This window comes from Clytia hemisphaerica, unplaced genomic scaffold, assembly GCF_902728285.1.
Source record: "Clytia hemisphaerica strain Z4C2 unplaced genomic scaffold, Clytia hemisphaerica genome assembly, whole genome shotgun sequence".
NCBI classification, from domain to species: Eukaryota; Metazoa; Cnidaria; class Hydrozoa; order Leptothecata; family Clytiidae; genus Clytia; species Clytia hemisphaerica.
The window spans coordinates 1,575,825-1,603,795 of NW_027103551.1; the positions used below are offsets into that span (position 1 = coordinate 1,575,825).

Below are 27,971 nucleotides of genomic sequence, written 5' to 3' on the forward strand. Positions count from 1 at the left end.
TAATAAAACAAATATTGGATTAATCCAATCAAGAAATTTATATTACTACATTGAAACAAAGAATAGATTTTACACAAAGAATAACTTACTTGAAAATTTATTTTTAAGGTCACTTTTGATGTCTTTGAAATACTTTACGGGTCATCCACATAAGTATGTACACAAAAAATTCCCAGATATTTGCCACCTCTTCAACTTGTACGTGTACCCAATTAGATGACGGCATTCAAAAATTAGACGTACACTTTTTCCAACCCCTCTCTCCCCCACAGACTCTAAGACCCGGTAGGATTTTTTCAGCAGTGGCAATAAACGGACTGCAACTCGATGGGTTGATATTCCCATATTTGATGGCTGGGGATTTAAATTCTTTTGTTTTCAAGTCAGAAAATCCAGAGGGGATGGGGAAAAATAGCACAATATTTTGCAGTGAGGATTGGTTTATTTGATTGTGACCAAAATTGGAGTATAATTTTCCACCGGGGACGATATTTTGGTCAATTTTTCCAGTGGGACTGCGAGAAGGAATGATACGTATGTACTATATGGATGGCCCCTTAGCTCTCGACAATCAATAAGATATAGTAATGATAGGCGCTTTTTACCTGCAAGTTGACTCGCTGCCATTCTAAGGTTCCAAGTGCAAGTATTCTTGGTATTCCTGGTATGCCCAGTTACCCCAAAATTTTCAGATGAGAATTTTATATCATTCCTATTTTATTTATATTATACACGATTAGCATCCCCTATTTCAAAACATATCAGAGAAGGGATGAGTACAGCCTACATTTTATGATTTTTGGTACTACTCACTATTTAAATTGCAAAATATGGTGCACACGACTCTAGGTTCTAAATATCAAATTGGATGTACGTTTGTATGACTTGAGACCTTGAGTCATGATTTCGTTATTTTTCCTCCCGGAACACCAAGAATTTGCCAAAATTATATTTTGCGATTTTTGCCAAATTGGTTCCCCTAAGGCATGGCAAGCAGGGCAAACAGAGCAGTAATTCAAAAGTTCCAGAAACTTGATTCTCTTTTTTCTTTCGGTCCTGCCGGCCATCCATTTTTCGTTTCCTTCTTATCTTACCTAGACAAAAATTTTCATGATCACTCTAGGCTCTTGTCGCGCGGGCAGTTTTTTGAAAGAAATCCGTTCTAGGCGGCAAAACTCACATGTATCAAAAGTAGCAGGTAAAACCACGTCGCCACAAAGATTCTTAGACAGTCGGCCTCGACCTAAATATATTTCGATTTTCTGTAAAGTCTGTTACTTTATGTAAGGTTGAAAAGAAGCTAACAACAAGTTGAGCTCGACTGTTGGGTAGGCAAAGTTGGGAATTTTTTGGAGGGAGATCTGGTTGATTTATATGTGCTTCTTCTGACAGGTCTAAAATTTAATAATGGCTGAAGGTAAAGAAGAAAAGGAACAGGTTGACTCCAGAAATGCCAAATTTTCCTCCTCAAGTATTTATGGTGCCCAATATTTGCTGACATTTTTCATTCTTGGTGGTGCTTGGGTTGTTGCATTTTTCAGCAGATTATTTGCTGTTGTACGATTTGAAAGCATAATCCATGAGTTTGATCCTTGGTTAGTATTTATAATTTTAATAGTTTACATGATACTTTGCTTCCCTTTGCTTTAAACCAAATCAGTGTGGTTTGAATCCTTCAGATTCTTGGTAAGAAAAAGCCAGACGATCTCAATCGAACGGAATCAACGATCGAACCAATCGAACCAATGGAACCACATTAAACGCAATCGACCGATTGAAATTCGATTGTCGAACGAAATCGAAACTCAATCAAATATTACCGCAATTTTCAGATTCGATTGGTTCGATTGAAGACATCGAATGTAATGGGCCATTCCAGATTCCAGTTTTTATTCGTTACCCCCCAATGGTAGGGTGGTCAGGCCAAAATTTTCCCCTCAAATTTTGAAAACCAAACTAATTTTATTTGAAAGTCCTTACCTTTGTGAGAAAAATGAGGGGTCATTTGTTAAAATTGGTTAAGTAGTTCCAAAGTTATTCCATTTTCAAACCACAAAAAAACCACCTTTTCAAGGAATCGTCTCCCTACCACGCGCAACTAAGAAATGAACTTTGGACAGCACCGAAAAACATTAAAGATGGCGGGTGAATTCTAGCCTTCCGCGTGGCGGGGCGTGAGGAGTTTTGCTGGCGCGGTCTGAAAATCAGCCCGATGACTGTTAAACTTTAGCTTATCGCTAATGAGCTGGAAATGATAGCTAAAAACAAATTTCACCACTAGAAAGCTGAAATCCTCAGCTTTCAGATGGTGTATGGTGCTTAAATGAAAAAATCCGCAATCTTGTTAAAAAATCGCAATTTCTTCTTGTTTTTCAAAATTCCAGACGGCCTGTATATTTTCAAATAAAGCACTTTGTGATAGATTGTAGCCTAATCTTACCCTGGGTTTACTAAAAAAACCGCGATTGAAAAGATGAACCAGCTCAATAGCGACAGCCATTTGTTTCAATCTGGGTCGAGAATTTTCCGGTGCCGTGGTCAGCGCTAAATCGCGTTTTCACCTTGACGTCGAAAAACATGAATATCTTTGGAAAGAAAATAGATACCTGGATGCAGTTTTTTTTACTTGTTTCCCTGATAATTCCTGATTGATTTAAAAAAAGAATGAACAGATTTGGATGATTTAAAGGTAAGTACTAATGCATTGAAGTTCATTTTTGTAAATTCTTCCTCGTTCCGCGCAAAAAATCCCGACGAGTGCGCACCCTACCAATGGACGACATGGAATTTCCGTAGCAAATTGCTTTCAAGAAAGTCCGGAATTTCCGTAACAAATTTACAAAATACCTATCAAAACAGTGGAATTCCGTTACCGTAACCTAAAAAAATCACGGAATTCCAATACTTTAAATGCAAAATTAAGTAAAATTCATGGAATTCCGATACTTTCTCTTTAAAGTTTGCCTGGAATTCCGTGCCAAAATTTATTTCAAAAATTGATGTCATCCATTAGGGGGTAATTTTTTTTTTCTGGAATGGCCCAATCGAACAAGATCGAACGTAATCGAAGGACATCGAACAGTCAGGAACAATCGCCCTATTAGGAGACGTCTCTTGATTAGGAGACCCGTCTCCTAATCAGGAGGTTCACGTCTCCTAATTAGGAGACGGGTGTAGTTATCTTGTGATAGGGTGGACAGGCCAAAATTTTCCCCTCAATTTTTAGAAACCAAACTAATTTTATTTGAAAGTCCTTACCTTTGTGAGAAAAATGAGGGGTCATTTATTAAAATTGGTTAAGTAGTTCCAAAGTTATTCCATTTTCAAACCACAAAAAAACCACCTTTTCAAAGAATCGCCTCCTTACACCACGCCAGCAAGAAATAATTTTCGGAAGCACCAAAATCGCGCCAAAAATGGCGGATGAAATCTAGTCTTCCGCGTGGCGGGGCGTGAGAAGTTTTGCTGGCGCGGTCTGAAAATCGGCCCGATGACTGTTAAACTTTAGCTTATCGCTAATGAGCTGGAAATGATAGCTAAAACAAATTTCATTTTCACCACTAGAAAGCTGAAATCCTCAGCTTTCAGATGGTGTAAGCTGCTTAAATGAAAAAATCCGCAATCTTGTTAAAAAATCGCAATTTCTTCTTATTTTTCGAAATTCCAGACGGCCTGTAGATTTTCAAATAAAGCAGGTTGTGATAGATTGTAGCCTAATCTTACCCTGGGTTTACTAAAAAAACCGCGATTGAAAAGATGCACCAGCTCAATATCGACAGCCATTTGTTTCAATGTGGGTCGAGAATTTTCCGGTGCCGTGGTCAGCGCTAAATCGCGTTTTCAACTTGACGTCGAAAAACATGAATATCTTTGGAAAGAAAATAGATACCTTGATGCAGTTTTTTTTACTTGTTTCCCTGATAATTCCTGATTGATTTGAAAAAAAGAATGAACACATTTGGATGATTTAAAGGTAAGTACTAATGCCTTGAAGTTCATTTTTGTAAATTCTTCCTCGTTCCGCGCAAAAAATCCCGACGAGTGCGCACCCTACTTGTGAACAAAGAAACTGCGCATAATTTGGTTGCTCCCATTGTGGAAAGAGCACAAAAAATTGATTCCATATGGTGATTTTCAGAAAAATCCACCGGTGGAATCAATCACAATTCTAATAATCCATAAGACAGTGTAGACCTAACTTTTCACACAGAAATTACGGGAAACGCATGTTTGGACTTTGTACCCTATGCTGCACTCAAGCACTTAAGCCAAAGTCCCGCAAAGGCGGGACAAAAATCAGTTTTTTGAAGTTTGCAAAAAAATGCAACATAGAAGATCTTTCAAATTTAGTATGTGAATAGAGCAGTAGAAAATACAACTTTTCTATTTTTCCTTTATTTTGCAAAAGTTCTAGGAATGAAAATAAAGGGATAATGATAATTGAATACTATCCATTGATGACCCGGGGCACTATCGTAAAGCTAAAATTGCTTCGCGTACTCTTCGCTTGAGAAAATGATTGACAGATTGAAGTTTTTCACCCGCACAGGAGTTCGCCGAACGTTCTCGGCTCAATCCTCGGACCCCGCTAAAAATGGTAGACTGAGCTGTGATAGATCATTTCGATGGAAGTTGTTGGAATGTTTACAAGGCTCTTGACAGAAAATCGTTTGTTTTATTGTCAATGATGACAGTGCGGAAGGTTATTAATTTTGTTAGATCTGACAAATTGATGTTTGTAAGTGCACTTTATAGTTTTGATTTCCATTGAAGAATCATATTCTGGTTTTCATGTTATTAGATGCTGGTTTAGAGCTTTAGGTCTACACTGTAAGAACCAATCAGAAGTAAGAATCTGTCTTCTGAACAAAAGCGTCTCAAAAAGAAAAATGGCGGACATGAAAAAAATCAAGAGCCGGGCCTTCCTTGTAGTGCTTTATATTAGGATTGTGATCGATTGCACCGAGAAATTTTGATAATTTTTTTAAAACTTTACCAATTCGAGGCTGCTCTTTCCATTAAAACTAGTTTCAAAATGCGCGGAAAAGCCTAAAGCCCTTAAAATTTAGATCAAAGTTTTATGTCTCCTTATTAGGAGACAGGTCTCCTAATCAAGCGACCCCAAGCGACCTACATGTCTCCTAATCAGGAGGCGTCTCCTAATAAGGCGATTGTTCCTGACTGTCGAACAACATAGAACGCTAGAATGGCAATCGAACCAATCAAATATTACCTAGAATCTCGCCTTGCGATTGAGATTCAATTGCGTTCGACAATCGAATTTCAATTGGTCGATTGCGTTAGGTAGGGGCCGTCGACAAACGGCTTTCCTTTTTTTTACGGCCTGAGGCCGTTAAGGTTCAGACCCCCTCCCCCCCTACGTCTTAGCAGCCAAAAAAATTCTTCAAAAGTAAATACTTTCACTGGTCCATGGCCGCCATGTTCTTACGATTCGTAATCCTCAAAGTTCTTCTTTTCGCACAGAATAAACATGTGGTTTTGAGCCGTGAACTTTCAATTTTGAAACTCCAAGCCCCGCAGCAAGTCAGGGCAGGATGGGTGGAGCAAGGAGTCAACTGAGGCGGAGGGAAAAATTGCTGACTTTTGTCACGTGACCAGTCATTTTTCTTGTCGAAGCATTAATTGGTGACCGGGAATAAGGTGAATGTCGTGTGGTTGCTTTGGTCTTAGCCTTTCTTCACATGTTTCTACTTTTTGGACTGATGAAATTTGTAAGTGAGACTTTCCCTTTTTTTTAACTTTTTTAACGGCATTGCAGTGACCCCCTCCCACCCCTTACGGCCAGAAGCCGTTACAAAAAAAGGAAAATCGTTTGTCGACGGCCCCTTATATACATTTTTTGTCAGTTTCAACATTAAACAAGCCATCAACCAACAAAATAACACTGACATCAAAAAATTTCATACAAATCTTTCCGCAGCGAACACTTTTACTAAATTATTTGCCATAATGAAGATGTTGAGAAACCAGGAGAAACTACCTTATTGGAACTAATTTTCGCGGGAACTAATTTTTGCGATAAAAAAAAAATATCCAAAAAATGGCATTTCGCTGGTTTTAATTTTTGCGGTTTTGCCCTTTTTTGATCAAATCTCTTTCATTTTCCTAGGGATTTTCCAATTTTTTTGATAAAATTGGAAAAAATTGTGTTTCGCGGGAATTTATTTTTGCGGTTTTTAACTCTCAAAATTTTTTGCAGGTTTAAATTAATTCCCGCAAAAATTAGTTCCAATAAGGTAACCAATCTGCAATCAGGTTTACAATCAAAATAGGACCCTCTCGATGCTCCGCAGCTAAAATAACACTATTTTTCTCTCCGGAAAGTTCCGGAACTCTTCCGTGCTTCCAGAGCAAGTGATTTTTAACACGGTAAAACCGTTTTGAACATCCCATCCATGTGATGGACTTTGATCAAAAACAAGAAATTATCATGCGGGTCACTTGAGTTGAAAACATTGTTGATTAGTTGATTACACTACATTGATCACATTATATTCGAAAGCATCACTGGTCAAAATATGGAAAAAAACTAAAAAACGCGAGTCGGCTGATTTTAAAAAAATACGCGCATGTGCAGTTAGTTTTCACATGGTTATCACAGCGAGCGCTGTCGTAATTATATCGCGGCTATCTTGCTCTGGAAGTGCTCCTGAATCTTCCGGTGTTCCGGAGCACGAAAAAAAAGCACTTTTTACTCCGGACTTTTCCGGAGCGCCTGGAGGGTCCTATCGAAAAGCCTCTGCTATGAGAATTAGCAAGTCGGGAAATGTAAAGTTGTTAAGTAGTAATACTTTTCCTCCCATGGGCAGGCTGAACATATAAAAGAAAACTGAAGCAATTTGTTTGTTTTTTTCAAATATATATTTAAGTTTTTGCTGTTATCCCAGTGTGGAAACGATGCAAAGCACACACTGAATTGTTAAATTTATTTATCTGAGGTCTGCGCCTAAAAAGTTCCATTTGCCAAACAGTGTAGAGTGTAGAGAAATTCCAGGGGAGGAGTTTGTGGGACGCGGTAAGCCCACTCCCAAACGGGTCCATATATATTATTTGATCTTCTCACGCCTAAAAGTTGCTCAAAATAAGCTTTATTTTCTATTTACACTCTACATTGTTATATGGAGGTCAAGGGAGAGGGCCAGACTGGCTGTTATCAAAATGTCATAAATGTAAATGAAAATTTTCTTTATTTTGCAAAATGAACACTTACAAAAATATATTATTTACTGTTTTTACCTCCTGCTTTAAGATTGTGTCTTCTCACTTCTGTGAGCCTGATACCAGGGTGAGACTCAGCGCCCTCATTGTAAGATTCTCGCTCGGTTGTCCTATTGTTTGTTTTTTGTCAAGTCTGTCGGTCCTATAGTTGTTTTGGAGAGCGTGATGGCCTATCGAATAACAAATTACTCCACAAACATTACTTTCCCTCAGCCAATAAAAACGTGATAAATTATCTCCAAATCAACTATTTTTCGCATGATAAATCCTATACACGATGGAATTTGGTGGCATACATGAAAATAAAAACAAAAAGATTATTATAACAAAAAGATTATTATCATTTTTGCATAAATTACGCTACCTTATAAAATCTATACAAACTAAAAGGGAGTCTAGGCTGCTACCCTAGAGAGCGTGAGCCTTGATATTTTTCTTTCAAAGACTTTAGAGGAAAATGAAAGGCATAGATATTCTTAGAAGGAAGAATTAGTCAAAAAAAAAACCATCGACAAAAAGATGTCTTTTGAGGTTGGGAATGGGTCATGCGAAGATGAAAAAATTTTGATGCTTGTTGTTTTTTGGCAAACCCATAAACTCTAATTTGTTCTTCCCTTAAACTAAAAAGGATACATGTTTGGGCAATCCAGGCAAAAGCAGCAAAAAGCTTGTGTTTTTTGTAAATCTGAGAATCGCAATAAGATCTTCATTGCAGATAGTTGTTTGGGAGAATGCAAGGTCTATTGAATAACAAATTACTCCAGCCAGTAAAACCGGATAAATTATCTTGTACCTAGATAACAGCTGTGTTGTAAAAGACAAATTAATTATAATATGATGTTTTATCATTTAAAAAAATTCTGCTGGAGTAATTAGGCCACTTGGATGATGCAATGAATATGATACATTTTTCAAAAACTTTTCTGACAAATTTATAATCAAACAAAGCAACCAAAAGTGCCAAATCGTCTGATTTTACTAATGGACAGGGGGGGCAGTGCTGCAAATAACGGCCGGTGATCGGTAATTACCGGACACTTTCAGGTTTCCACCGGTTATTTTGAAGTACGAATTTTACTTTTGTCTGGTGAAAACTTGACATTCTAGCCAAAAAAAATGTAACAAAACACTATTTGTCCCTGTTCTGTTTTATCTATTATTTGTTTTATCTTCTTATAACCATTAGGAGCGCCCCCAGACCCCAAGTTATTTTTCTTTCGCTACGGTCGAAAAATCACCGACCATCTCGCAATTCCTTATTTGCAGCACTGGGGGGTCAAGCAGTTAATCCAGAACATCATCCCTAGTAACTGATTTTGGATGATATTTAGGACCACCCACCCATTCTGACACTTAATCCACACTGGATTTACTGTTTTCAGTCACAATCTTTGTATACCACCCCCTAAAACAGTCCACCGGGGCATTTTGGCATGCATTAAGTTATTTTAATTGATGTTGGTCGAATTTGTTTGGTTGATTCCAACATGGTTGAAAGTTTTTTTACAGTTGCTGCATTTGAAACTTTCCATTCTCCTGCATTCTCTGATATTTAATGTATTTAATTAATGTATTGTTTTACAATCTAGATGAGAAAAATTTATTTATGTCATAATACCGTTTTCAACTGCTTTCAAAATTAAGTGAAAAAAAGTGAAAGAGAAGCAGTAAAAAAATGTATGCGTGTGTGTTTGCACAAGTACATAGAAAGAATAGATAAATAGGATGTATAGAATTCTGTGAGAAATATTTCTATTGACAGGTAGTAAAACATATGTTCTATTAATAGTCCAGTAGAAATTCGTCCATAATAGGGTCAACCTAGAAAAAATTATTATAAAAGGTTTCTATATACCGTTGGAAAGATAATTTTATCAGCTTTCAAATGAGGGGTAGAGTCAATTTTTTTGTCATGGGGAAAAAAAGTTATGGACCAAAGAGTGAAAGGGGGTTTTCTAAGCAAAAATCAGTGACCCATTAAAAATGTCAATTTTAAAAGTTTTTAAACAGCTAATTTTGATGGTTCCATCTGATAGAGCTTGAAGAGTAGATGTCCAAAATGGGGTCATTTGTAAAATTTGGTCAACCAGACCCTGAGAAAATAGCCATAATGGCTGAAAAATCGTCATTTTTAATGCTGACGTCAACACTTTAAAAATTAATTTCAGCACTCAAAACCACTTTCAACAGATGCGTCTCGAAGAGTACTATCGAATACAGGTATAGTTTGTTGAGGTACCATTGCTAGATCTTGAGATATTTGCATTTCAAATTTTGCTGATTCAGCATATTCGAGCGATTTTGATGTTTTTTTGCTGAGTCATCAAAATTTGAAATGCAAATATCTCAAGATCTAGCCATGGTACCTAAACAAACTATACCTGTATTCGATAGTACTCTTCGAGACGCATCCGTTGAAAGTGGTTTTGAGTGCTGAAATTAATTTTTAAAGTGTTGACGTCAGCATTAAAAATGACGATTTTTCAGCCATTATGGCTATTTTCTCAGGGTCTTGTTGACCAAATTTTACAAATGACCCCATTTTGGACATCTACTCTTCCAGCTCTATTATCAGATGGAACCATCAAAATTAGCTGTTTGAAAAATTTTAAAATTGACATTTTTAATGGGTCACTGCTTTTTGCTTAGAAAACCCCCTTTCACTCTTTGGTCCATAACTTTTTTTCCCCATGACAAAAAAATTGACTCTACCCCTCATTTGAAAGCTGATAAAATTATCTTTCCAACGGTATATAGAAACCTTTTATAATAATTTTTTCTAGGTTGACCCTAAATTCTACTGGACTATAAGTATATATTAAGTAAAAGCTGGTTTAAAACAAACCATTTTGATAAAAAGGTTATACAAGTTCGCAAGCAGGCTGTTCCACCTGAAATATATTTCGCAAATTGTCTACCATTTTTAATCTGTTTTAATCAGATTTTTGTTTACAAAAAAGGGGGCGAATCACCCGATTTTATAACAGCTTGAAAATTAGTGAAAACGGAACTTGTAAACAAAGCAGGAGAAAGTTAAAGCAAGACTTTGACACTTAGGCACAGATAGTCCAATATTTCCCGCAGAGCCCTGCGGATTGACTTAAAATATGCTATAGCAACTTTTCGAATCTTTAGTTATCGAAACCTTGAATCCCGCCGCTGCCTGCGGGTTTCCAAATCTCACTGCGGGTTCCCTGCGGGTAATTTATAAATCTTTATATCGAAACCTCAAATCCTGCCGCCGCCTGCGGGTTTCCAAATTTCACTGTTCAAATTTGACTATTCAAAGTCTCTAATGCATAATCAAACTTCCAGAACAAAAATATAATACTTCCGAAAATATAAATGAAATTAAAGTACTGTAACAGTTGTTTAATTTTTTCATGAAATTCCTTAAAATATAAATAAAATAACATTCTGTGATAATATCTACAATCACGTATTAACAATAACCGGCTTTCAGTAAACTATCTTCATATTTATATAACTTCTATATGTAATTATAATGAACTTTATAACCTGAAATACCTCTAATTATTACGAAATTCAATATGATTAATGTTGGCAAACGAGGGAACCCGCAGGAAAACCTAATAAACCCGCAGGCGGCGGCGGGAGATCTCTGACAAGAGAAACTTAAATCCGAGGGGAAACGAGGGAACCTGCAGGAAAACCTAATAAACCCACAGGCGGCGACGGGAGATCTCTGACAAGAGAAACTTAAATCCGAGGGGAATCGAGGGAACCCGCAGGAAAACCTAATAAACCCGCAGGCGGCGGTTGGAGATCTCTGACAAGAGAAACTTAAATTCGAGGGGAAACGAGGGAACCCGCAGGAAAACCTAATAAACCCGCAGGCAGCAGGAGATCTCTGACAAGAGAAACATAAATCCGAGGGGAATCAAGGGAACCCGCAGGAAACAGCGGGGAATAAGCGAAAATCTGTGGTATACTCGACTTTGATGCAGTTTGACGTTTTAAAGACAGAAGAAGAGACAAAAATGAGCATGAATCAGAATAAATGAATTTTACAGAATGACAGAAAATGCAGCTAGTCCACTTTTTTTTCCCAGAATTCTTTCAGAGACCACCCCTTTGGCAGTTAATCCACTCTTGGATTTTTCAAAATTTGAAAATGGACCACCACGGTCAAAACAGGCATAGTGTTTTGGATTAACTGCTTGAACCCCCCTGTAATGGATTGATTCCCCCAAGACCATTTCTACCTAAGAAATGGTAGAAAAAAAATGTACAGGATAATTTAGTAACACCTTTTGGTAACTCAAAATCTTCAAATATTTCATGTTTGGTCCTTTGTTTTTTTTTTTTTTTTTTTGTTTTTTTTTTGAGGTTGAAGTTTATGTCAGTTGAAAACAGGCAGCTTGCTCTAGGTTTGCTTGAAGATAGTGCTTTCACTGGATTTTGCTGAACAGGTCTATAGACCTTTTCTCATGTCGGTGACTAAATTTTCATGTTGCTGCACCAGCAGCGCAAGTAGCCAGCACAGGCAAAATCTTGTGTCAAAATGTCTCAGCTACAAAATTAAATTCTGCAAAATTAGTTTTTTTTCTCCATGTCTATTTTTGTGATACTATGATGAATCTTGAAGTGTCATAGAAACTTTTTTAGTGTTGATATTTTGTTGCAGTAAAATTTTTCTTTTTGTGAATTTTAGGTTGTTCAGTTAAGTTTTCTAAAAACAAAATAAATGAGCTGTAAATTTTTTTTCTTGAAACCAGTCAACTGGGAAATTAATAATTTCTGCAAAACTTTCAATTTTAGCCAAACTGCAAAATTAGATCCCTCAATATTTGCTGCTTTTTGAGGTCTGAACCGCGAAATTAAATTCTGTAAAATCTTTTCCCTTTAAAGTATTTAAATCTGAATACAAAGACATCTGGAGACCTAGATGTTAAAGAATCTAACCTTTTATATCATTTTTCTTTCCTTAGGTTTAATTATCGTGCCACACATCATTTAGTCAATAATGGATTTTACAATTTCTTGAATTGGTTTGACGAAAGAGCATGGTTTCCACTTGGAAGAATTGTTGGTGGTACAGTAAGTCAACTAGACTTTTTATCTTTTTGAATCAACTAAATGTGTATATTAGTTTGCTGCTTCTAAAACATTAAAATTTGTGAAATTTAGGCTTGTCAAGTGTTGTTCAGTTAGTGAGAATTGAAATCTAATTTTGATTGGTTTTCTTTACCATCCAACCCTTCAGAGTTTTTAAATTCAATTTTAGGTTTACCCAGGATTGATGGTTACAGCTGGTGCATTGCATTGGATTCTAAACACCTTACATTTTACCGTTCATATCCGCGATGTTTGTGTTTTCTTAGCGCCAATATTCAGGTAGAGATTGACCTGATTTTTAACTTGAAAGGGAAATTATTTTTGCTATATAACTGATTTTGTGATTGACACCCAGAACCGCAAAAATCAGTTTCAGCAGGAATGAGTTGACAGAAATTGATTACTAATTATGTCTCTATAAAATAGTGTGAACTTTTACAAAATTTAGCTCCATTCTTAACTGTTAGAGATATTTAGGTAAACTAAAAATTTATAACTTTTAGAATTTGATTTAGTACTTTATTATAAAGTAATATATGGTCAGACAAGAAACAATTTAGGTTTGACAATGTCTAATGTCTGACCGTATTTTACAAGCTCTGTACATTATATTTGAAACCTTATAAAGTTTAAATTTCTTTTCTGGAAATAAGGAAATAAGCATCTGCTAGGTGGAGTACTGGTGTTATTAATCCACAGGCTGTTTGCTATGAATAAGGTTACCAAGCCGAGTTTCGTCTGAAATCTGAACTTTATTACTTTACAGCGGTTTGACATCAATCTCAACGTACTTCCTAACAAAAGAAATGTGGAATGACCGAGCTGGTCTCTTTGCAGCTTGTTTCATCGCTATTGGTAAGAAAACACCTAACGTCCCTTTAATGAAACATAAAATTGAAATTATATTTAGTCAATGGTAAACAAAAAACTGTGATACATCTTCATGTGGAACTTTATGTCTTTGTAGAATCAACTTTGGAATGACATGACTTTAACACAATGGGCTCTTCCAGAAAGATTTTTGTACATGGGGGGGGGTGGAGGATATATTTGATATTTTGTCCGGGGTTGTGAAAAACCGCAAAATTTGCCTTGTTTTCCAGCCGGGACAAATTCACAATAATATCCGGGGGGGGGGGGTGAATTTCCAAAAGTGTTATATCCTCCACCCCCCCCCCATATTCAAATATTTTTCTGGAAGATTCCAATCTTGCGTTATTATTGTATTTTAATCTTCTGAATAATCAATCAATCTCAACTCTTTATAATCTTAATTTTGATCTCGATCCATCCATTTTTTTATAGCACCAGGATACATTTCTCGTTCAGTAGCTGGTTCCTTTGATAACGAAGGAATTGCCATCTTTGCTTTGCAATTCACATATTTCCTCTGGGTATGATATCATTTTTTTAAACCATCTCATTGCCCTGTTTAGTATTAAAATTGTCTTTGACTAGAAATCTGAAACACATTCTTGTATACACTAGCTATCAATAGGGAGGTTAAGTATCAAAGATAAATCTATGCGACGAACGGACCTTTTCTCTGCAAGATGGTAAGGGTAGCAAAGTAGATGTTATATCTTCTTTGTTCAACAATGAAGATTTTCACGGCTTTTCGTTCTTGAGCTGTTTTAGCCTGGATTCTAGAAAATGCAGGTCCACATGTTTACTGCATGTTGCGGGTCAAAACCCGTCCGTTCGTCGCGTTGATTTATCTTTGATACTTAACCTCCTTAATACGCTGTATACGAAGACTTGACTTTACGAGGTTTGACTTTACGAGGTTTTACTTTACGAGGTTTGACTTTATGAGGTTTGACTTTTTAAATAAGGGTTTAAATGAGGTAAAATGTCTGAAACTTTACATTGACACATTCGGAGACGTTAGCGAGTTTATGTATTTGCACTTTTGAGGACGGTAAAAGTGCTGATTTACCGTCATCCTCAGTTGGTCATGATCTAGCCAAATTAGAACCTTACCGTCTCCGTCGCTGAAAAACACACATACAAAAACTCGCTATTATGAGGTCGCTCGACTCTAGTAAACTCGAGAAGCACAACTCTTAATAAGGCTATTATGTTTACTGTATTCAATTCTATTTGTATGCTGGGGAGGTGATGATATTTTACTCCATGATGTTTTCATAAGTGAAGTGCATACTATTAAATAATGCTATCGTTAGTATCATTTGCAGGATTGTTTGAAAAGGCAGATTTACCCCCTAATGATAACAAAATGAGTAAAATGTTGTTACAAACGAATTTTGTCTTTTACTTTTTTAGATCAGGTCTGTGAAGAATGGTTCAGTCTTTTGGTCGTTGTGTGCTGCCTTATCGTACTTTTACATGGTTTCTGCATGGGGAGGTTACGTCTTCATCATTAACTTGATCCCTCTTCACGTTTTCGCTTTGTTGTTGATGGGACGGTTCAACAGTAAAGTCTACACATGTGAGTAATAAATCCTTTTACTTTTGTATGTTTTTAAAATGTTATTATTTAAAACGTTTTTTCTGCCACCAGAGTTTTTAGAAAATTTATGCCGGTTCGAGATACCGGTTTAGAAAACTCTAATCAAGATTGTTATCGTTAACTGTCGGTATTATTGGCATAGCATCAGGCCTTTTCATTAGCATGTCGCTGTCCGTGGTTCTGTATGTCCGTTTTTGAAGAACGTTCACCTTGGAAGAAATGGCACCTTGTAACATTCGACTATTGCTATGTCGCTGGACCTTCACGCTGCTTTGGCTTTTTGTAAACTTTATGTTTCTTTTGTTTTTTAAGCTTACTCTGTGTTCTACATCACTGGTCTTGTGCTGTCCATGCAGATCCCATTTGTTGGTTTCCAACCCATCCGAACTAGTGAACACATGGCTGCTGCAGGTATTGACTGATATTCTCTCCTTGTCCTTCTTACTGCCAGAGCTTCTTACTATTTTAAGGCTTTGAAGATATCCGACAGGATCCCACATTTACTAATCTTCCAGGAGTGTATCTGACAGGGTGGACTTTTGGCTATCATAACTAATTTTCAGGTTGAAAATTTGAAAATATTAGAAAATTTTTCAATTTTTCAATTTTTCGTCTACTTTTAGTCCTTTTTGCCATTTTTCAGGGTGAAAATGGGAAGAATTTTCCCAAATTTACCAAACATTTATATCTGACGACAGTTTCCACTTTTCGATCTCCTGTGGCATGTCTCCGTCGGGCCGGGATCATTTCCTTTTTTGACAGTGAAACACCGATTTTGACTCGCTTAATATAAAATATCATATTTTTTATTGACAACTAAAGGCCCTTTGACAAATGCTTGAAGTAACATTAAACTTTTCAATTCGCATACATTCTCTTTGACTGGTTTGTTTTTCTTTTCTTGTAGGAGTATTTGCTCTACTTCAAGGGTATGGTTTCTTGAAATACCTTCGTGACAGAATGTCTCGTTCAGAATTCATGCATCTCTTTAACGTGGCGATCATCGGCATTGCTGGCCTCGTTTTCTTAGCCGTTGTGGGATTGACATATGCAGGTAATTTCAATTTCCGATTCTCAATTTGATGTTAAACCTAATCCTGTAAAGTGTGTCCGAAAAAGGGCAAATTTCTTTATTTAAGTTCTTTTCATATTTCATATTTTACTTAGTAAACATTAATTTGACATGTATCTTGATAGCAAACTCGACTTGGATTTCATCTTTTAGCTGAGGTTTAGAGTCAAGTCAATAGGACATCTTAGATAAGTTGTGAGGTTCAAACTACTGTAAACGACTTGTTGAATTTTCTTTTTCTTCTCTTTGTTTAGGATATGTTGCTCCTTGGAGTGGGCGTTTTTATTCCCTTTATGATACTGGGTAAGTAATTTGGTTAATTTTTCTATACGTTAAACTTCACTTGAGAGTGGTAGATTTTTCCTTTACAAAGCTAAGAGAAGTGAGTGAAGTAAATAGCTTTAGTAGGCTTGCTCAGACAAGGGTTCGAAACAAATTCATGAAGACTCTTTACGACGAGATGTATGGGTTGGAATTGGAAGTAGTACAAACTTTAATGACATTCCAAAATAGTTTTAACACAAGAGCTCTACACACCAACATCCTAACGAAAAAATGGCAAACCCCAAATTTTGAAAAATAACTCGAGGAAATTAACTTCAAAGACAACAAAGAATGTCTTTTTTTTTCACTCTTTGGTGATGTGAGAAATCATAGCAAAGCTCTTTTGATGACGTCTTTGATGTTTATTGTCTTGAAGGAGTTTATAGACATCACGTCAGATACTGAGCCTATTATACCTCAAGGAAAGAAATTTTCGCGGAATTTAATTTCGCGGTTCACAGCTCAAAATTCGGAAGTTTCACGGAATTTAATTTCGCGGATTTGTCGAAAAACCACGAAATTAAATTCCGCGAAAATTTCTTCCCTTAAGGTACAAGCATGTGCAAAAAAATCGTTATGATTATCGTGGCATTTCTTTCTTCTCTTTGTACAGGTACGCAAAGATCCACATTCCAATCATCGCATCAGTATCTGAACATCAGCCGACCACGTGGGTCTCTTTCTTCTTCGACCTCCACATTCTGGTCTGTGTTTTTCCATTCGGCTTGTGGACTGTCATCAAGAACATTAACAATGAGCGTGTTTTCAGTAAGTTGGATGATTTTGTTTTTCCTATCTATATTTTCTCATAGGAAAGGCCAGGCCTAATAAGGTTTTTTTTTTATCAGCCGTTCATTTTGAATTTTTTTCAAATGTTCCACAACCCTAAATCCGGCAACTTCTTTTGATAGGTGATTTCTTTGTTTTAACCCTCTAACATTAAAAAACAGGGATTTGAAACTAACAAGAATTCTTTTCGACACGTTCAAATACTTATCCCGTTCTCCAGTACATTTTTCGATGTACGATACTCTAACGTTTTATTCTACCTAAAATTATCAGACGGTCATGGCTTACACTACTCTAACTAAATTTATTTTCTTAAGATATTCATAAAAGATATTTTCGAAACTTTTTTCCCTTAAAAGACTACCATTGAAAATCACTTGTCCTGAATATTTATATCTGTGACCAATTATATTTTTCCCTTTTCTTCTCCAGTCATATTATATGCTGTGTCAGCAGTTTACTTTGCTGGTGTCATGGTACGTTTGATGTTGACCTTGACACCAGTGGTGTGTATGTTGGCTGCTATCGGTTTCTCGACAACATTGGATAACTATTTGAACGACAACGAGACTTTCCCTGAAGAAACTTCAACGACAACGACGGGTGAACCGAAAAAGAAGAAGAAAGAACACCCTGCCAACAAGAAAGAGGTAATTTTATAATTTTTGAATGTTTTTATTTCCTCAGGTTTCCTAATCATATAATTGGTTACATGGTTTCTGCCCCTTCCCCCTTAAAATTAGGGGGGGGGTAAAAAAATGCCTTTAAAAATTAGGGGGATTTTTTGAAAATTTTCAAAATAAAGGGGGAGTTTCATAAAGGGTACTTTGATCTTTCTAAACCCTCAAGAGGATTTGTTTATAATTTTTTCAACATGGATTACAAATAGCAAAACAGTGCAAATAGATCGCCTCAAATACTTTTAAAACTCCTTGATAGCAAGTTTCACATGTTGGAAAGAATTATTTATTAGTTATCTCGGCGACAATTCAGTCTAAGGGGGCACAAATTTTAATTTACAATTTTAAGGGGTGATAAACTGATAAGGGGAAAATTGCATTTTAAGGGGAGACTAAAATGGTAGGCAGAAACAATGCCGGTTAGTCAAATTTGAGATTTATGCTGACTAGGACTAGTTATTTTTGTGGTTTACTAGAACTTTAAATAGGCGCTCCAGGGAACTATCCGAATTTCACCAGCTACGGACAGTAACGCTATTTTGAGCAAGAGTTGATTTTATAATATCTGATGGTTTTTTATTAACAGTTGTTATGCGCAGATATGTAATTTTTGCGCAGATATGTAATTTCTGCGCATATATGTAATTATTTTGCGCAGATATGTAATTTCTGCGCAAATATGTAATTATTTTGCGCAACTATGTAATTTTGAGCTGCGCAGATATGTAATTAAATTTCTGCGCAGATATGTAAAACACGACCTTTTGGACTTAGTTTTTTTTGAAAAACTGACTCGATTTTAACATTAATTTTTCAAAGTATTTAATCGCATTGTTCTTGGACTATGACAGACATTTGGCGATTGTTGTTTTTCTTATAAGCATCATCTTTATAAGAAACAAGTCAATATCTTTTTATCAAAGTGATATTGGCTTTCGGCGATTGGTTCTATCAAAGCAACTAGGGGACAGTGCTAAATGACTTATAAGCATCAACTTTATAAGAACACAATTCATAACTCTTAAACCAATAGATATTAGCTTTTGGCGTTTGGTTCTTTCAAAGCAAATATAGGATTGTGCTTAAGCTAGAAAAATGTATTTTTCTTATAAGCATCAAATTTATAAGAACACAATTCATAACTCTTAAACCAACAGATATTAGCCTTTGGCGTTTGGTTCTTTCAAAGCAAATATAGGATTGTGCTTAAGCTAGAAAAATGTATTTTCTTATAAGCATCAAATTTATAAGAACACAATTCATAACTCTTAAACCAACAGATATTAGCCTTTGGCGATTGGTTCTTTCAAAGCAAATATAGGATTGTGCTTAAGCTAGAAAAATGTATTTTTCTTATAAGCATCAAATTTATAAGAACACAATTCATAACTCTTAAACCAACAGATATTAGCCTTTGGCGATTGGTTCTTTCAAAGCAATATAGGATTGTGCTTAAGCTAGAAAAAATGTATTTTTCTTATAAGCATCAAATTTATAAGAACACAATTCATAACCTCTTAAACCAATAGATATTAGCCTTTGGCGATTGGTTCTTTCAAAGCAAATATAGGATTGTGCTTAAGCTAGAAAAAATGTATTTTTCTTATAAGCATCAAATTTATAAGAACACAATTCATAACTCTTAAACCAATAGATATTAGCCTTTGGCGATTGGTTCTTTCAAAGCAAATATAGGTTTGTGCTTAAGCTAGAAAAATGTATTTTTCTTATAAGCATCAACTTTATAAGAACACAATTCATAACTCTTAAACCAATAGATATTAGCCTTTGGCGATTGGTTCTTTCAAAGCAAATATAGGATTGTGCTTAAGCTAGAAAAATGTATTTTCTTATAAGCATCAAATTTATAAGAACACAATTCATAACTCTTAAACCAACAGATATTAGCCTTTGGCGATTGGTTTTTCAAAGCAAATATAGGATTGTGCTTAAGCTAGAAAAATGTATTTTTCTATAAGCATCAACTTTATAAGAACACAATTCATAACTCTTAAACCAATAGATATTAGCCTTTGGCGATTGGTTCTTTCAAAGCAAATATAGGATTGTGCTTAAGCTAGAAAAATGTATTTTTCTTATAAGCATCAACTTTATAAGAACACAATTCATAACTCTTAAACCAATAGATATTAGCCTTTGGCGATTGGTTCTTTCAAAGCAAATATAGGATTGTGCTTAAGCTAGAAAAATGTATTTTTCTTATAAGCATCAACTTTATAAGAACACAATTCATAACTCTTAAACCAATATATTAGCCTTTGGCGATTGGTTCTTTCAAAGCAAATATAGGATTGTGCTTAAGCTAGAAAAATGTATTTTTCTTATAAGCATCAACTTTATAAGAACACAATTCATAACTCTTAAACCAATAGATATTAGCCTTTGGCGATTGGTTCTTTCAAAGCAAATATATAGGATTGTGCTTAAGCTAGAAAAATGTATTTTTCTTATAAGCATCAACTTTATAAGAACACAATTCATAACTCTTAAACCAATAGATATTAGCTTTTGGCGTTTGGTTCTTTCAAAGCAAATATAGGATTGTGCTTAAGCTAGAAAAATGTATTTTTCTTATAAGCATCAACTTTATAAGAACACAATTCATAACTCTTAAACCAATAGATATTAGCTTTCGGCGATTGGTTGTATAAGCAACGAGGGGACTGTGCTAAATCAGGAAATTTTTGTTTTTCTTATAAGCATCAACTTGATAAGAACACAATTCATAATTCTCCAAACAATAGATATTAGCTTTCGGCGATTGGTTCTCTCAAAGCAAACATATGATTGTGCCTAAAAAAGAAACATTAATTTTTCTTATAAGCATCAACTTGATAAGAACACAATTCATAACAAACCAATGATTATTAGCTTTCCTTGATCGGTCTTTCAAAGCAAATATAGGATTATGCCTAAAAGAGAAACATTTATTTTTCTTATAAGCAACATTTTATAAGAACACAATTCATAACTTTTAAACAATATTTGTTAGCTATTGTTTGATAAATCAAATCTCTGAAACTTAGAAAATTCTTATAAACTAATGTTAGATTTAGGAAAATTCTCTATTTCTTTCGATAGAGCCGTTGCAGAATGCTGATTCCACATAGAAAAAAAAATAATTTCTCTCCTTTTAGATGGCTTAAAGTTGAATATTTTGCCTTGGTTTAATTTATAGGGGGAAAATAAAAAAGGCATGTAATTTTTTTAGATATCTTTAACAATCAGTGTCAAAATATTCCTGAAATGTATAACATTCTTCAGAATTTAAGTTCGAGCGAGAATCACACCTTCAATAACCCCACTCTATTTCATTGGATAATTCAATCAAATATAATGACTTTGCTCGTAGAACCATGAAAAGGAAAAGGAAGTTTTTTTATCATAAATTAGTCCATGTTTTGGTAGAGACAACCAATAGAATTTTACTTTATCTCACTGTAATGTAAAGAAATGCAATCCATATCTACAAAATCAATAAAGTTTATATAGATGCGAGATCTCGAGTCGAGGTTTTATCGAAGATCTCATTATGTTGTACTTTTTTATTAGGTTGTACTGAATCTTTTGCTTACCTTGCTAGATGGGTTCGCATCTTTTAAAAGAATTTGGATACTCTTGTTTTTTTTAGGTTTCAGCCTAAAGATATTCTTAACATGTTCTCCCTTGTTAACTTTGTAATAACTACCGTATTTTTTCAAATAAACGCCCTGGACGTCTTTTTAATTTTAAGACTTTCAGGAGGGATGTTTATTCGAGGGTATATACCATTCTACCAAGAGTTATTGCTTTGATTCTTATAAAGTAGTTGCTTATAAGAAAAATAAATATGCTTATCTTATGCGCCGTTCCTTGTTTACTTTGTAAGAACTAATTACCGAAGGGGATATCACCGTCTATCAAGAATTATTGATTTGATTCTCATAAAGTATACGCTTATAAGAAAAATGATAATGCTCATATTATGCGCCATCCCTTATTTACTTTGTAAGAACTAATTACCGAAGGGTAAATGACCGTCTATCAAGAGTTATTGCTTTGATTCTTATAAAGTAGTTGCTTATAAGAAAAATAAATATGCACATATTATGCGCCGTTCCTTATTTGCTTTGTAAAACCTAATAACCGAAGGGTAAATGACCGTCTATCAAGAGTTATTGCTTTGATTCTTATAAAGTAGTTGCTTATAAGAAAAATAAATATACACATATTATGCGCCATCCCTTATTTACTCTGTACAAACGAAGGGTATATCACAGTCTATCAGGAATTATTAATTTGATTCTTATAAAGTATATGCTTATAAGAAAAATAAACATGGTCATATTATGTGCCGTCCCTTGTTTACTTTGTAAGAACTAATTACCGAAAGGTATATGGCCGTCTATCAAGAGTTATTGCTTTGATTCTTATAAAGTAGTTTCTTATAAGAAAAATAAATATGCACATATTATGCGCCATCCCTTATTTACTTTGTAAAAACTAACAACCGAAGGGTATATCACAGTCTATCAAGAGTTATTGATTTGATTCTTATAAAGTACATGCTTAAAAGAAAAATTAATATGCTTATATTATGTGCCGTTCCTTGTTTACTTTGTAAAAACTAATTTCCGAAAGGTATATGGCCGTCTATCAAGAGTTATTGCTTTGATTCTTATAAAGATGATGCTTACAAGAAAAATAGTCATATCCATTTTAGGCGCTATTCCATGTTTGCTTTGAAAGAACCAATCACCGAAAGTTAAAACTTACTGGTTGAATAGTTATAGATCATGAGGGTATTTGATAACATATTTGCGCAGAAATTACATATCTGCGCAAAATAATTACATATATGCGCAGAAATTACATATCTGCGCCAAAATTATATATCTGCGCACAACAACAGTTTAACCTCAGGTTTCCTAATAATAGATCAAAGATCATCGGTTAGTCAAATTTGAAATTGCTTTTTGACTAGGGGACTAAGATAGGTGTTTCAGGGAATTTTTAAGTGTTTTCTTGTCAGTTACAGAAAGGCCACCTCTAAGCTGTTTGAATTTCACCAGCCATTGACAATAACACTAATTTGAATTTAATCTTAATCTTTACTTAACCAGGCACCAACAGAAACGGCTGCGCCCAGCACAGGCAGTAGCCAATCAAACCAGCCGGCCGGTATGGATGCTCTTGCTTCACATTTGAAAATGTTGGTAGTGATGCTCATGTTGATGATGTTGATGTTGTTCGCTGTCCATTGTACATGGGTCACCAGTAATGCGTATTCAAGTCCTTCCATTGTATTGGCTACTACTAATTATGACGGGTAAGACTTTGTCAAAGTTAATCGATTTTTTTCATTCTTTTAGAGGAGTATACAAGTCATTATTTTTTAGTTACATCTTTACTTGAAAGGTCTTTATCTTCTCATAGAGTGCTAGATAATTTAATATTATTATAATGAAAGTTGACTAAATTCTGATTTCAGACTCTCGTTACGTCCTTCTTTTCCTTTATATAGGAGCCGTAACATTTTGGATGATTTCCGTGAAGCATATTACTGGTTACGACAAAATACACCCGACGATGCAAGGTATGAAAATAAGCTATGGACTGGTGGGTTTAAAGGGATAATGATCTGCTTTGTTTGTCTGGCTTTCCGCTCAGCACTCCTATCTGGAAGAAAAGGGCGGAAAAGTTTGTAACTATCCGGTTTTAGACTTACTTATCGGTCCTTTTTTCGGTCGGCCTTATTGGCGTTATTTATTTCAACGCTGGCGGAATAGAGACCGGTGTAAGGGATCGATTTTAAATTAGGGCCGAGCTAAAAATGGAAAATGAAGAGCCGTCGTAAAAGTAAGCTTCTGCTCATCCTCTAGCGAAAAGAGTTTTTTATATATAGGAAGTTTATCTATAGAGGTGTGCAATTCAGACTAGCGTGAAAGGGCCTGGCGTAAAAGGGCTGATGTCAAAAGGACCGATAGGGTATACTAGGAACTTGTTATTTATCATGAATATTGCCCTTATGTATTACAATGAAGTGAATACAGTCGCTCTCGTGTTGTCTTCTGACCAGCCACCAGAACCGTTGGAGTACCAACGGATCCGGCGAGACTCGAACTCACAACCATGCCAGGCATTTGCTCTAACAATGGGCTACGGGTCCATGTGGAACTTGTTTTTTACTTTCCAGAGTGATGTCATGGTGGGATTATGGTTATCAAATCGCTGGTATGGCCAATCGGACGACTCTGGTGGACAACAATACGTGGAATAATTCACATATCGCTCTCGTTGGTAAAGCAATGTCCTCAAACGAGACAGCTGCTTACGACATCATGCGTAGTTTGAATGTGGATTACGTTCTCGTCATCTTTGGTGGAGTCATTGGTTACTCTGGCGACGATATCAATAAGTTTTTGTGGATGGTGAGAATCGCTGAAGGCGAACATCCTAAAGACATCAAAGAGTCAGATTACTTTACACCACAAGGAGAATTCCGTGTTGATAGGAGTGGATCACCGATCTTACTGAATTGTCTGATGTATAAATTATGCTATTACCGTTTCGGCGAATTAAAGGTTTGGCCTTTACTTTTTTCTAAGCAATAAATATGTAAAAGTGACATAACCTTTTATGTTAGTGATTCCAAACGATTTTGGTGAATAGGCAAGTAGGTTTTTAAAATGAAGTGATCAGCTTGTATTCTTTTTATATTGTTCTAATTAAATCTGCATGCATCATTTGAATTTATATGAGCCGTGGAATCTTTCCGAGATAAACTAGAAATGGCTTAGAATTAATGTGCATGATATGCATGACGTAATGTTTTCTACGGAAATACCCCCGGTTTTATCCAGTAGTGGCAAATTTAAACTAGACAAAAGTTATATAAAATTTGCCACTGCTGGCAAAAACCGGGGTCCTTTCGTAGAAATTATTACGTTATGAATATAATGAATACTATCTTTCAATATAATGCTAGCAATGAAAGCTGGTAGAAGATCTCAAAAACTTCAATGAAAATTCTATTTTTTGTTTTTATCTATTTAGCTGGATCACCGCGCGCCATCTGGATACGATCGTACTAGAAATGCAGAGATTGGCAACAAAGATATTAAGTTGACGCATTTAGAAGAAGCTTACACGACTGAACACTGGCTTGTTCGTATTTATAGGTAAGTTTGTTGCTTTCTGTCTTAATTCATCTCTTAGTCTACACAGGAAACAGAAGCGTATTATTTCTTGGCCTCTCCCCTACCATCAACAGTGTTGCAACCATTGAGTTTCAAGCCCGAAGGGCTAGAGGTCAATCTCTTTTTGGTAGGATTTGAAGCCAACAAATCCTACCAAAGTTGCGCGGTCTTGAGCGACCCGCCTGGTTTTTACACAAATGACAGATTGAAACTAAAATTTACCGCTTAATTTCGAAAAAAATATCACTCGAAAACGAAGGAATTGCTAGATTCAATCCGTCATCAAAAATACGGCACATATTTTAAGGCTTCAATTTTTCTTGCCTGAGAAAGGTTAGAGATTGACCTCTAGCCCTTCGGGCTTGAAACTCAATGGTTGCAACTTCTCCGTCTATACTAGACGCAATTCTGTCCAATAGCGCTCCGCAACGCTAACGTCATAATTATTACTTTTCACTTTTTTTGATATTTGTACGAGTTGCAATCCCACAATTCAATGCGGCTCAATTAAAGATACGTGCAAGTTGTTATATATCTTTTGTCAAATGATGCAATTAACGTGCAAAAGAGATTAACTCGTACAAACACATCGAGAGTAATGATTATGTCAAAAATAAAATCTATTTTTAGATTCAGCGTGGTGCGCTATTGAATTTCCTAACATGTATTTTCGTCCAAATAACAAGTAGTTTTGAAATGAGAAATTTCGTAAAATCATGTCTATTATCAGACATTCCGTCTAGATTAACCAGAGCTGGTTGATACATTGCGTCAAGCGTCTGACATTATTCCATGTGTGCGATAAGAAATTGGAATACCGAATAATCGTTACTTGAATTGCAGGATATCAAGGCAGCCTGTGATTTTAACCAAATATTCTCATTATGAAGTTCCTACTTTTTGCTTCTCGTTTTTGCGAATCCCGAAATGATTGGCTATAAACCAAGCTTTAAATTTTACAGGGTTAAACCATTGAAAAGTCGTGAATCAAGCTCAATGAAACAAAGACTGACTAGCATCAAGAAGACTTCAAAATATACTTCTAAAAAGGTATTTTTTATTTATATTTAAGCAGGGGTTTTCCTTTGTGTTTAGTAGGCTGGCCGTTCGCCGGGCCTAAATAAGACCCCTGTTAAGTGCAAACGAGGATCGGCAATGGAATTTTTGTTCTGTTCTATAAAACTTAATACACAAAAGTTTTCATCAGCATGTTGTTCCCACTGAGCTTCATATATATAGACCCTGGAGACCTGTTTCTTAATCCCGGTCAAGCAAAATATTTTGATCGGATTTTTCTTAAAGTGGTACCCGCACCGAGAGCGCTAGATCTACTTTCCTTTGTACACTAGTGATGTTGCGCCGTTTGTTGTTAGGCAAATTTCTATCACCATACAATGACTTCTTTGAGGGTACCACTTTAAAAAAAAACTCTGTTCAAAGATGGCGGATATAGATTGGTCCAGGGTTTATAAAGGTTATTGGTTGTTCCAAATTGTTCCCTCTATTTTTCCTAGAATCGTATTTCCTTAGATCAAGCGCCTCTTTTCACTATCACAGCATCTAAAGGTAAAAAATTTTTAAAGATAGTCGCACTCGTAGAAACTACTATGTTATTATTTAGTTTTCGCCCATATAATAATACCTGTTAATTTTTTAGACTCGCTCCAATAAATCTGGACACGTTAAAAACAAGATGAACATCAAGAAAGGTGCAAAACCAAAAACTAACTCAACCAAGAAAACAAAGAAATCGAAAAAAAGCAAGAAAAATTAATTGATGCAATCAACAAACAATGAGACGTTTAGAACCTTTTTTTAAATTACGAACTTCTATGATAACTTTCGTCGTTCATCATTTTAACCGTCAAACAAGCCGGCTTTGGAGACATATTATATCGGCTGACCGTTATTTAGAGACATGATACATGCAGACAAAGAAAGAAAGAGATAGCTCTCTCTCTACGCTCGATAGGTTTTTTTCTCATTTTAAGAAAATTTTATGTTTCATAATTTGTTTTGAATTTAGTAGATTTTTTAGGGTTTCAAGCGATCTTTCGATCACAATATTTTATAGATTTTGGTCTTTCAAGACATCTTCTATTCTTTCTTGGTCATAAATATTATAATATGAGAATTTTTGAAGGTTGTTATATTCAACGATTCAACAGTGTTTTTCCATGGAGGTATAAAGAAACAGGAGAAGTATGCTCGCCCTACGATTAAAAAAATTACGAGGTATGCATACTCATAATATCATATATCGTGCATTTTTAATGAGCTCTTTTGTTGATAGGTGAAATTTTATTGGCTAACTTAAGTGTTGGAAATAAGATGAGACGAGATTCATTGTTTCTGACATTGGTGTAAGAAAATATTTGGATTAAAAAAAGGCCTGTAAACTTTGCAATCCTTCATCAAATGACAAGATTTTTCGATCAACATTTTCTTCAAGGTGAACTCTATTGCTTAATACTTTCTTCCAAAATTCTCCAGCGACTTTTTGTCTACAAATTGGGTCTGAAATTGTGTGTGCTTATACATAACTTTTTATTTTCTGGCTGGAGAAAATATCTTTTCAAAACAAAATTTAATGGATGACAAAATTGAACGCAAACTTATTTCGTGGAGCTAAATTTTATTTTATTTTCGTATATTAGAAGGCTAGAAATCTTCGATGCTGATAGTAAGAATGTTCAGAGCAAACTTGAGTTCTACTAAAAAGTCGTATTTCTTCGGGCGAGCCTAGAATTTCTTTTGATTTATTACATAAAAGAAATCAAAAGACTTTAACGGCCAATTACCGACAAATTCATCTCCTGTCTTTCTTTATACCTCTATGGTTTTTCAGGGTTTTCCAATCCTTTCGAAATGAACTGTGGGATTGGAACTCGTACAAAGTTACTAGTTGAAATAATTATGACGTGTGCGACGTGGAGCAGCGCTATTAGGGGAGATCACTTAGTGTCTGAAGTACATTAGAAATTGTACTAAAGGGGTTTTTATATGGATTTTTGCTGGCTCCACAGCGTTGGTTTAATCACCTCGTGAGGACGTTACATCGGTTTTATTGACCAATCAAATAGCTGAACATAGATCACGTGCGCCATTCAAAAACG

General features: G+C 35.4%; 1 protein-coding gene across 1 annotated transcript; it reads left to right on the plus strand.

Moving 5' to 3' along the window:
* The first annotated feature begins 1,285 nt into the window (after positions 1-1,285).
* On the plus strand, positions 1,286-26,989 carry LOC136800234 (dolichyl-diphosphooligosaccharide--protein glycosyltransferase subunit STT3B-like). The gene is made up of 17 exons (XM_067056854.1): positions 1,286-1,595; positions 12,192-12,300; positions 12,488-12,597; positions 13,085-13,173; positions 13,624-13,712; positions 14,605-14,770; positions 15,104-15,202; positions 15,699-15,845; positions 16,118-16,166; positions 16,801-16,955; positions 17,409-17,626; positions 22,780-22,985; positions 23,181-23,252; positions 23,853-24,240; positions 24,713-24,837; positions 25,818-25,905; positions 26,513-26,989. Exons 1-17 carry the CDS (start codon positions 1,408-1,410, stop codon positions 26,627-26,629), a joined length of 2,415 nt encoding a protein of 804 aa, XP_066912955.1. The 5' UTR covers positions 1,286-1,407; the 3' UTR covers positions 26,630-26,989.
* The last annotated feature ends 982 nt before the right edge of the window (positions 26,990-27,971 follow it).

Bases quoted from the DNA above. Each gene is read 5' to 3' on its own strand.
- LOC136800234 (XM_067056854.1), top strand. From the start codon at position 1,408: ATGGCTGAAGGTAAAGAAGAAAAGGAACAGGTTGACTCCAGAAATGCC. The intron at 12,598-13,084 runs GTAGAGATTGAC...ATTACTTTACAG, and splicing joins TTCTTAGCGCCAATATTCAG to CGGTTTGACATCAATCTCAA. The intron at 24,838-25,817 runs GTAAGTTTGTTG...TAAATTTTACAG, and splicing joins TGGCTTGTTCGTATTTATAG to GGTTAAACCATTGAAAAGTC.